This window comes from Mustela lutreola, chromosome 2, assembly GCF_030435805.1.
Source record: "Mustela lutreola isolate mMusLut2 chromosome 2, mMusLut2.pri, whole genome shotgun sequence".
Taxonomy (NCBI): Eukaryota; Metazoa; Chordata; class Mammalia; order Carnivora; family Mustelidae; genus Mustela; species Mustela lutreola.
Window position 1 is genome coordinate 42,984,514 of NC_081291.1, and position 12,196 is coordinate 42,996,709.

General features: G+C 35.9%; 1 protein-coding gene across 18 annotated transcripts in view; it reads left to right on the plus strand.

Annotated features, from left to right (window-relative positions):
- CHL1 (cell adhesion molecule L1 like) overlaps positions 1-12,196 on the plus strand; it is a 218,951-nt gene that overhangs the window by 138,027 nt on the left and 68,728 nt on the right. For all 18 annotated transcript variants that reach the window (XM_059161531.1, XM_059161520.1, XM_059161528.1 and 15 more), the window contains one exon: positions 11,665-11,787. In XM_059161531.1, the coding sequence (XP_059017514.1) occupies positions 11,665-11,787 (123 nt within the window). The remainder of the gene's footprint in view (positions 1-11,664; positions 11,788-12,196) is intronic.

The following is a 12,196-nucleotide window of genomic DNA, read 5'->3' on the forward strand; positions in this document are numbered from 1 at the left end:
GGGCCTCAGAGCTCTTCAGGGCATTCATTCTCAGTGAAATCTCCTGGAGGTACATGCTAATGGAGATGGCATTATCCTGTGGCTATATCATGTGAAACTTACGCCACCTTGGTCAAAAAGTCTGGGGCAGAAAGCATGAAGAATTACTTCCTACAAGAAATTGTACAGGCACTTTCTACTCATAGTTTGTACTCAGAGGTAGATCCTACCATCCTGCTTAGCTTCAGTAATGAATGCCCATTAGAGAACGAGCAATTGATATATATTAATGATGTTTTCCATAAATAATAATCATGGAAAACCTAAACTACTTTACTGTTAAGGGTGTTATTTATCCATAACTGTGATGAAGGTTAAATGACTTCTTCATTACCGTATTTTGCCTGTGCAGCATGAGATCACTGGTGACCAGCTTCCACTTTTGGTATCTTGTTTTCCCTAATCTTAAGGTATCCAACATCACATGATTCTAACCAAAATCTTTGTAGAGTAAATTCTTATGTAGGAAACTGTGGACAGCTTCTTTTTGGCAATATCTTCTTGAAGAATTGTAGATACTGAAGGGTTTCAGAGTCATATGGATATGGATCCTTTATCCTGGGGGTCATTAGGGGTGGGTCAGAATGTATACAAACCTCAGAAACACAAATACTGAAAAGCATGTGTACCTTATCCTAAAATTTACCCTTTATCCTGGGGTCAGTAGGGGTTGGTCAGAATGTATACAAACTTCAGAAACACAAATACTAAAAAGCATGTGTACCTTATCCTAAAAATTGAGACAGATGACTGGATTTAAATTATTCTAAAGTCCTATAATTCTAGAGGAGAGAAGATCAAATTTAGAGTCTTACAAGTAAATTATGCATTTTCAGATTTATAAAGCAATTACATTAGAAGTATAGAGTAAAATATGAATGATTAACAGACTATTTTTGAGGGAAAAAAATAAAAAGGTAAGAATTGTGTGAAAATGAAAGAAAAAACTATATAAATAAATCCCTGTAATTGAAGATGAAAGTAAATAGATTAAATGCTTCAAGTTTTTTGTTGTTGTTGCTGTTTTTAAGAAAGGTATAAATTGTTTATTGCATAACACATCTAAGTCATAAGAATACAGAATTGTTGAAACTGAAAGATGGAAAAGATGTTCCAGATAAATGCTATTCAAAACAAAGTAGAATGGCTGAATTATCAGTCAAAACAGAACTTATTTTTTAAAGGCTTCCTGAAGATTATTTTACCAGGCATATATAATTTAAAATATATGAAACAGAAATAGATTATAAGTGGAATGGGATATCTCATAATAGCTCATAATAATGTGCGATATTAACATATGTGTTTCATTTTTTGGTAGCTTAAGCAGAGAAAACATCAGTAAGCTTGTGGAAGATTTTAAAGAACCCAAGGATAAGGTCCATCTAATGAACATGTGATGTTTTTCATCCTAGATACGAATCTTAGAAAATAAGAAAATAATGAAAATGAATAATGTAAGCTTTTTAGGTAATGTAGTTTTAAGATGAAAATGCATGAGCTGATTTAAGTTAACAGAATAAACTCAAAAGAAATTGAAGGGATAAAATAATACAGAAGCAGAACATAAATCCAGCAAGGAGGTGTGAAACCTTTAGAGTTGAAAAGTATGCACAATTATTAAAAACAATTTTTCAAAAGATCTAGATAAATAGAAAAAATAGACCTTTTTCATGGATTTGAAGAGTTAGTAAAACTAAAATGTCAACTCTTCATGACTTCATATGTAGAATAATTGAAATCCAAATCTCTAGTTTGTTTTTGTTATGTTTATGGAATGTGACCAAGTGATTCACAATATATTTGAGGAGTAAAGGGCAGAATTTGGTAGAAATGCTTGAAGAATAAGAGCAAGTCAAGAGAGCTTGACTTTATCACATAACAAGGCTCAATGTAAAACTTTAGTGATTAAGCCAGTATGGCTTTGAATAGGATTAGTTAGATGGAACAGCACAGAGAACCCACAAACAAACCCTTGCACATGTGAAAGCACCGTGAAAACTAGCGTGGATTCCCTCCCTCCCTTCCTTCCTAATTTAGTGCGGTGGAACAACGGATTGTCCATGTAGGGACATGTTTATTTGGAGTCTTATCTCACATTATATAAAAATCCATTCCAGGTGTATTAAAGCCTACACTTTGAAAGGGAAAATATATTTTAAAAAATTAGAAAATGATTGGGGCCATGTAGTTATGATTTTAGGATAGGGATGTTTTCTTAAGTAGGACTTACTGTAGTTCTGTGAGGAAATCACTAAGGATTTGATTTTCAGAACCCCTTTTTATCAAAAGACCTAAAAAGAAAGTGAAATGATAAACCATAACCCAGGGGGAAAAATCATTGCCAATGACTGTAACTAGAAATAATGTTAAGTATTTGTAAATAATTTTAAATAATTATTAAATAATTAATAATTTTAAAAGAAAATTTAAAAAATAATTTAAAAGACATAAACATGTACCTCAGACCGGAATGGCCAATGAGAATGGGCTCAACATCATTAGTAATCAGAAATAGATTAACTATAACCTAAATAATGAAAGCATTTGTTCTCACAAAATTGGGAAATACTATGAAGTTTGAGAGTAAAAATTTTATGTGGGAATATACAGCTACTGTAATACGTATCTACCACTGATGCAGGTGTACCTGGTCTGTGGAAAATACTTGTCACTGCCTCCTTAATTGAAGATACTCTCACCCGTAACCCTGCTATTCCATTTCCTTCATCGGATGTGGGTACCACTCCTCTATGTCCATTGGGACTATTTGTGGTACCATTGCTTGAATTAAGAATAAACTGGAAAAAACATGAGTCTACCGATGATAAGACTGGATAAATTTATTGTGGTATAGTCATACAAAAATACTGTTCAGCGGTGACAATTGATGCATCTTAGGAATATGTTGAACAATGAAAGCAAATCTTGGAATACATACAGTATGATTTTATTAATATAAGTTCAACATAGAGGTGCCTGGGTGGCTCATTGGGTTGAGCCTCTGCCTTCGGCTCAGGTCATGATCCCAGAGTCCTGGGATTGAGTCCCACATCAGGCTCTCATTCAGTGGGGGCCCATTTCCCTTCGTCTTTCTGCCTGCCTCTCTACTTGTGATCTCTGTCTTTCAAATAAATAAAATCTTTAAAAAACATATATGTTTAAGTTCAGGACATGTAAGGATAAAATATTATTTAGGGATATGGCTGTATGTGGTAAAATTATAATGAGAAACAAGAGAATGTTTAAAACAAAACTCAAGATCATAGCTACCTCAAAGGGAATGGGGGAGCAGATAGAAAGGTAAAGGTCTTTTTTGTATGATGGGTGGTGGATAAAAGAGTGTTAGTTGTATTTCTTTGTTTCTTTTTTTTTTTTTTTCCTATAGGAACATAAATAATAAGTAGCATGTTTATTTGTCTGAATTAGATATACTGGGTTATTAAGTTAAGTGTTATGGCATAGTAATGTACAAAGTACTGTCAGTAAACTTGGAAACTGGCCTCAGGAGTTTAGGTTTAAAGTGACATTCAATAGGAGATGTTCATGGGATGCCTGCATAGCTCACTCGATTAAGCAGCTGCCTTCAGCTCAGGTCATGATTCCAGGGTCCTGGGATCGAACCCCAGGTAGGGCTCCCTGGTCAGCGGAGAGCCTGCTTCCCTCTCTCCCTCTGCCTGCCACTCTACCTACTTGTGCTCTCTATCTCTCTGTCAAATAAATAAATAAAATATTTAAAAAATATAGGGCTCCTGGGTGGCTCAGTTGGTTAAGCAACTGCCTTCGGCTCAGGTCATGATCCTGGACTCCCAGGATCGAGTCCCGTATCGGGCTCCCAGCTCCTTGGGGAGTCTACTTCTCCCTCTGACCTTCTCCTCTCTCATGCTCTCTCTCACTCATTCTCCCTCAAATAAATAAATAAAATCTTTTAAAAAAAATAGATGTTCATGAGTTCTGGATCATAAAGTATTACCATGATATTTGCAGTTGTGATCATAAAACTAGACAGATATATTGTCTCTAAGTATATAACTATAGTCATATTTTAGTTTATATTATAAAACTATATATTATAGTCTAACTATAACCATATAATCTGCCTATCTAATTAACTGAAATAACTGAAAAAAGATACGTGTGCAAGAGAGAGGTATTAAAAATCTATTGTAGAAGGCAAGGCATCAGCGTGATCCCTAACCTGAACTCTGATGGTTGCTATGGATACACAAAGGCAAAGGCAGTAGCTAGATCTGTTGCAGAGAAGCCAATGGCACTTATTAGTATAAGATTCTGCAATTAAAAGTTTTTAAAAAATATTTTTTCTCGTTCTCTAAGCAGACCAAGTGATGGGGTGAACAATGTGAGGATAATTCTGGCCTGAATCTGCTAGTATTGCAGTGAAGAGATGAGAGTCACATGTGAGCTATGTAGTGGGTAATTACCCTGTTTTTCCACTGCTATAGAAAAGAGCAAAATAAATTAGGTTTCTGATGCATCATTTCCAGTCTCTCCTGAAATTACTCCATCGTCTAACAGCTTTATGCAATCATTTCTATGTTGAATAGGATCGCTACCCCAATTCTTAGGGGTTTATAAATCAGGGTCCATTTAAAGCTTTCTACAATCTATATCAATTGATTCTTTTCTTAAGCTGTAGAGTGTAGAGAATCAATTCTTCTACTATATCGAAGGAAACTTTGTGATTTGAATTTTAGAGTTTCATCTAGTTTCTTGAAGTTTTCATTAGACTAAGCTTAAAGGCTTTAGCCACCTAAGTTTTCACATGTGGGCAGTAACTGAAAATCCCATTATTACTCTCTACAAACAGAAACCTTTATACCCCATGTTCAGTTTTCTGCTTTCAATAACACTGCAGTTGAGTTTGCTAGGGAACGAAAGAGTAAAAGGAAAACCAACCAAACAAACACAATGCACTGTTTTCAAACATGGAAAAAATCATTTAACTAAATGGATTTTCCACAATATGGCTGGGAGAGTTACTCAGTGAATTATTCAACACATCTTTATTAAGCTCCCCTCATGTGCCAGCCACTTTTCTAGTAGTGTGAGAGCTAGTAGTGAACAAAACAAAAACTGTCCTCAAGAAATTTCTATCCTATGAATGTGGTTAGTGAGTTAGGAGAGAGGGTAAGATTCTTTCTGGCCTTGATTTTGACAACCACCAGCAGAGTTAAAATGATGATATACATGATTCCGTGTGGGCTATTTCAGTACTGCCTGCCATTCAGATCAGCCTGTTCCAATTAGCATCCCTCCTCTGTCTCAGCCTCTAGTGATTTTTCTTTCTGACTTTTTAAAAATTTATTTTTGTTTTGTTAAAGATTTTATTTATTTATTTGAGAAAGAGAGAGAGCACAAGTAGAGGGGAAGGGCAGAAGGAGAGGGAGAAGCAGACTCTCTGCTGAGCAGGGAGCCCAATATGAGCTTGATCCCCAAACCCTGAGATCAGGACCTGAGCCAAAGGTAGATGCTTAACCAACTGAGCCACCCAGGTGGCCTCTTAATGATTTTTTTTATTCAAAGATTTTTGGTATTTATGTGAGAGAGTGTGTGTGTGTGAGCAAGAGAGCATAAGCAGAGGGAGCAGCAGAGGCAGAAGGGGAAGCAAACTCCCCGCTGAGCAAGGAACCTAATGTGGGGCCTGATCCCAAGACGTTGGGATCATGACCCAAGTCCAAAGCAGATGCTTACCCCAACTGAGCCACCCAGGCACCAACCCCCCTTTCTGATTTTTTTAAAACAACTTTTGGGACATCATTTATATATCATAAATTTTATCAGTTTTGAGTGCAAAATGAGTGAATTTTTAAAATAAATTTTTAGTACATCATCATCTAATACTAGAGCATTTTCATCATTCCCCCAAAGACTCCTTATGCCTGTCTCTCTTCCCACCCCTAGCCCTAGTTAGCCATTAGTCTGCTTTCTGCCTCAGTAAATTTTTTTTTCTGAACATTTCATATAAATGCAGTCATACCATACATGATTTTTTCCATCTAGCTTTTTCCACCTAGCGTGTTTTCATGATTTATTCTCGTTTTTGCATATATTAGTAGTTTGCTCCTTCTTATGGCTGAATAACATTATATTGTACGGATGTACCACTTTTTGTTTATCCTTTCACCAGTTGATGTCCATTTGGATTGTTTCCAACTTTTGGCTATCACAAATAGTGCTGTTAAGAAATCCACATGCAAATTTTCTGGAGTTTTTGAAGCATTTATTTATATACTATTTGGGGAGTCTTTTGGTTGTCATGTGTACTAATTGGGATGCTTGGAAATGGTAAAAGATGTCATGCTATGCTATTCTTCCTTCTTTGCATGCTTCTAGATGCTGCTTGAATGCATATTACCAGTGACTGACTTATTGTTTCATAGACTAAGGAATAAAAGAATGAATAAGAGTACTAAAGCAATTTCCACACCCTATTAAAATAATCTAGGAAATGGCAGGCTTGAAGATGCAATCCTCTATATACTGTTTTAATGGAAACCAATTAGAATTTCTGGTCTGCTGGGTTCTACATTTGTATAACTTCCTCAGATTCCTGAGGACAATTCCCTTAAGACACACTTTGGCTATTTACTGCTCAGATTTGGGAGGGGTAGGGTAGCAAAAGCAGGGTCTGGTAGCGTATGCTAATTTATTTTACTGATCTATGCAAACCAACTAAAGAAGATCAATTTGTTAAGTTGAGAGTGCAACTTTGAGTTTTACAGGTTTAATTAAGACCGAGGATTTTCCTCTCATCCATCAGATTGTGTGAACGACTAGAATGAAATGGGCTGGATTGGGTGTCCTTCCTTAGCATGAACTCATTACAAGCTCATAGACTGAAAGGCAGTGTTATTTCTCAGGAGTCCTAAATGGATTAATGGGTTACACTATAGGAAATGGGAATCAATTACATTTCTTTATAGATGGAAACTAGACTTGGGGATGATACAGCATGTGAGCTCAGCGGAATGCATTCATGATCATCATGTCAGACTGTATGCAATTTGCCAAACACATTCAATAGAAATGTAAGAAGCTCAAAAAGCTCATCAGTCCAGTCCTGTGAATAGAGAGATAAGTCAAGGTAGATAAAGTTCTATGGCACAGGAAGTTTTGCCCAGTAATGTGGGGGAGTATCATTAAACCATAGGTTCTACATGAAATGCATACCGTTTCTACCCTCTGGTCGCCTCCCTACCTCCTCTGTAAAACTAATTGCAAATATTTGCATAAAATTATGAATTTGTTACAATGTAGGCTACAGGGAAAATCAGAGGGCACAGCCGAAGAAAGCTCTATGCCTCTTTGCCCATCTCCTCTCATACAGTGTGCCTGGGTGTCCCGTGTGGAGTGAAAATACTTGACTAATAGCCAACATATATTGAGTGATTTTTTTTAAGTGCCCCACGCTATTTAATTGACTTATATAAAACGATTTACTTAAACTTTGACGCAAATCAGTAAATGAGGTGTCAATTACAGTTCGAGTGAGGAAACAGAAGCACATTAAGTAACAGATTCAGATCACACTGTAAGTGAGGAAGCCAGGATCCAGCCCCAAGCAGCTGACTACAGGGTTTATGTGTATAACCTGGATGCCGGCAGTGCATCATTTATCATTCATGTAACACGTCCTCTAGATGAGCTGAAATACATTGTACTTTTTTGTTGGAAATACCTTGGCCATCAAGTATCAGACTCATGGGAAGACAGGAGTGTAAGAATACTTGATGTGACTTCTTGAGTTTAAGGGGAAAAAAATTGTAGAGTCACATAACTTCGTAGTAGTTAAGTCACCTGTTTCTTTGTCATTTAAGTGGTTTAGTTAGCACAATTTGTATTAAGTTTAATTATCCTGGTGCTATTTCATTATTACTTTTATTATTAAGCATGTTGGTGTGGTAAGACCATACAACTTAAGTTTCATAACATCATTGCCCTTAAGAAACTCCTAATCTAGTGAGACTTCTGAGGAGCCTAGAGAAATGATTTCAAAGGACTCTGGGATCCCAGAGAAAAGTAAATGGGGGCACAGAAGGGTGAAAATACTGGTCTAACTGGTCTGAAGCTACATGGCCAGTTAGGTTTAGTGCCCAAACCCAGTTTATACTATCCTATAAATACAAAATATATTTTTTTTAAGTCATCCGTATTTCAAGGACCAAGATGTTACTTTTTCAGTGTATTAGGTTGAGGGCATTGAAAGGATGAGTTTCAAAATTCATTGTCACCATTTGAACTTGTAGAGGTCCTAGAAAGTTTGCATTTGCTGGTTTGCTTTATATTGATAATTCCAGTAAGAAGACTGCTGTCCATTTGTCTAGTTTCTAGAAGAGGTTTTTTTTTTTTTTTCATACTAGATTCTGGCTGGGTTTTAGGAACCTATGCCACTGGAGTTGTAACTAGAAATTTGTCTGCAACACTGAATAAGAACTGTGCAAGCCTATTGGAGAATAGTAAACAAAGATGGGTGCTATCAATTGCTTGATTTCCTGATAGATAGACTGGGAGGGACATTGTATATAAAGGAAATTGACTTCATCTAGACGTGGTTATTATGGGATTTCCAAAGATTCTTAAACTTCTGCTTAGGTAGATGCTGATGAACAAGTAGATTCTGATTCCTTGGCGGAAAGATCATTCATGGTCAAGTCCATTGTTAGTGAAACATAATTAAATGATTGTTTTGCTGTTGATGGAGAACTCATTTAAAATATGTTGGCAAGTTAAAGCAATGTTAGTTGCCTTATACAGAAGAAAAATGATTATTTAAAATTCACTTTTTTCCCCAAGATTTTATTTATTTGACAGACAGAGATCACAAGCAGGCAGAGAGGCAGGCAGAGAGAGAGGGGGAAGCAGGCTCCCTACTGAGCGGAGAGTCCCATGCAGGGCTCCATCCCAGAACCCTGGGATCATGACCTGAGCTGAAGACAGAGGCTTTAACCCACTGAGCCACACAGGTGCCCCTATAACTTACTTTTAAAAGAATTTTATCTGTCCAAACTCAACAATGTTAATGTTTATTAACTGAAGCCAATGGTTGGAGTTATTTTTAAATGGAGTCATTTCTTTATTTAAATCAAGATAAAATTCATGCCTGCTGTTAAGTTACAGTAATTAAATTCCACATTTATCTGTGGCCATTAAAATTGTTCTCTTTCTACATGGAACCAGACTTGCTAAATAGTTTCAAAGATAAAGAAGAAGACCAAAAAAAAAAAAAAATACTGACAAATTAACGCTTTTATAATACCGATTCTCAGACCTTAAATTATTAAACATATAAATATTCTTCCCTTGTTTCCTGAATTTCATTTCATTTCATTTCTTTGGTCTCTAACTATTCTGAAAATTTATGGTATGTCATAAAGGGTTTGATAGACTTATAAATTTTATTTTATTTATTTTTATTATTGATGCCTTAGAAGCCAGTCGAATTACATATTTACATCTTTGGAATTCGAATTTTATAATCTAGATTTAATTAATGCATGGATGCTAGTGCTTCATGGGCAGTATTATCTGTTTGAATTGTTAGATTTTTCTGAATACTCTGAGGGGGCAGCTCTCCAATTAAGGCTTTATATATCTTATTAATTAGCTACTTTACAATAGATATCACCAGGGAACTGTGTATTCCTTTAAGGCGTTATAAATCACTTGTTATGAAATAGGATTACAGGCTCTTTCCATTGTCTGTGTTTCTCTTCCTCTGTTGCCCCTTTTATCTGAGTATGAACAAATTCAATAGCTATCCAGTACCACCATTAACTTCAATACCAAAGAACACAGGGCTTCAACTGTAGCAAGTTACACTAAAGAAGTGATTTGAATTTGGAGCTTTGGGCATATAATTATTTTGTAAGGTTCTACACATTACTTGCATTAGGTATACTTTCTACAAAATGACTTGTATAGCATTTGCTCTCCAAGTTAAGGCATTACCAAAGAGGTGGCATTGATATTTTATCTACAAGATCTTACCATAACGAATGTCCTCAACATGCTTTCCTGTCTTTTGGGGGAAATTTCATGCTACCTAGAGCAAAAGCTTGATTCCAAGATAGTTGCCATTTCAAATATGTCTCCAGCGTTGCCAAGAGAAATCTGCTACAATGAGTTGAGCAACAGGGAATCGAGGATTGTCACATGGCTCTAGCCAAATTGGCAAAGGAGCTGCATATAACCCACTGCCCCTGCGGTGCTAAGCCTTGAAAGGTCCTTGAATTTAGACAAAAAGCAATTCATTGTGACTAGCTGGTGCATCAGTAAGAGAAATGTCAGCAAATTCCTTCAATCACTCAGGAGTCGGGGTCAGGGTTGACGGGCAAGAGAACAAATACCTAGGAAATGCACAAAGCTTCTCAAGAAGAACTTTATAATCAATGAGTAAATCTTTAGGCTTCCAAGAATAATAATAATCTTTTGTGAATCACCATTTAAGAATGCAATACAGAGATGGAACACCCTCTAATATGTTCCATCAAGCCAGCAATATTATAAATACCTTCTTAAGGTCCTTGTCTTTTCGTAAGAGCCTGAGTAATTTTATCATTCAAAGTTCCCTATTAAAATCTAAATGTATCAGTATAGTGTTCAAGGAGAGTACATTTTGAACATTCTTAAAACTATCTTGTAAATAATTTCATAAAAATAATCACACATTCGTGTTGGATTGCCAGTTCTACGTAGTTGTGACTTTTATTCCCATTGTAACTGTGTTGCTCTTTTAGGAAAGTGTCTCCAGCATGGGAAAGAAGGAATATGTTAAAATATTGCAAAGTCTACTTTCCTACATCAATTCCATTTCATTTGAAATTTCATTTTCTGGGAGTGATTCCAGTGTGGAAGTTTCTCCTAGCAACTTAAAGGGGTCATATTTCTCTATTCATTGCTATTTGTAACATTTTTCCAATGTGGTCTTTGAATTTTTAATTTAGTTTGGTTACACTTTGAATAGAATGTTTGCCTATCTCATTCAAGAGCTTCACAATAAAGCCAGACACAGAGGATATGTCTCTGCCTAGAAAATAAATCATAGTGTTTGAAGAAAAAAAGTATGATATCTATCAGAATTTAAAGTTAGTGAATCCTGTAGCTCAGAACTTATATCTCTGCGCAGAGAAACATGCACAGGTCTATTGTTGCCAGTCCATGTCACATAGCAAAAATATTTGTTGTCCACACTTGTAAAATGTAGGAGAATTTTTAAAGTTATATAATTGCACCCCAGATTCTTAACAGTATTTTGTTCTGCAGGGGAGATAAGAGCCAAGATTTGGGGTATTGAATTTGTTAAAAATACTCTATTTTGGGGGCGCCTGGGTGGCTCAGTGGGTTAAGCCGCTACCTTCGGCTCAGGTCATGATCTCAGGGTCCTGGGATCGAGTCCTGCATTGGGCTCTCTGCTCAGCAGGGAGCCTGCTTCCTCCTCTCTCTCTCTCTGCCTGCCTCTCCATCTACTTGTGATCTCTCTCTGTCAAATAAATAATAAAATCTTAAAAAAAATACTCTATTTCTTAAAAAGAAGGTTTTAATATATTTCTTGTAACATTAAAAGTTAATGTTAAAATAATGTCTTAAATGATTTTTTTATACTAGATGTTCCAAAATTCCCAAAAGAAAAAATTGACCCTCTTGAAGTGGAGGAGGGAGATCCAGTTGTCCTCCCGTGCAGCCCCCCCAAAGGCCTCCCGCCTTTACACATTTACTGGATGAATATTGGTAAGTAACATTCTGTTCCATCGATAGGATTTTAATCTCATGCATCATGTCCAATAACATAGGGAAACACAGATTCAAAATAATCTAAGATTATCAATGTGGGGAAAATTATCATTATGGAATGAAATAGATTTAAAAAAAATATATCCATCTATATAGTGTATTCCAAGTTTTAACTATTCTATTAAGAATGTATGTGAAAACCCTAGAAAGCCCCTAAATATTTATCTTGATTTTTATCATATCTGAAAGAGGAGAAACTACTGAGATGGTAACATATATCTATGAAGAAAATACTTTTTATATTCCAAACAACTTAATTATTTTTGGAATATCCATGTCAAAGTTGGGGTTGGCTTGGGTTTGTGTTGCTAGCTTTATATTTCTATTTTAATAATGTTCTACTTAC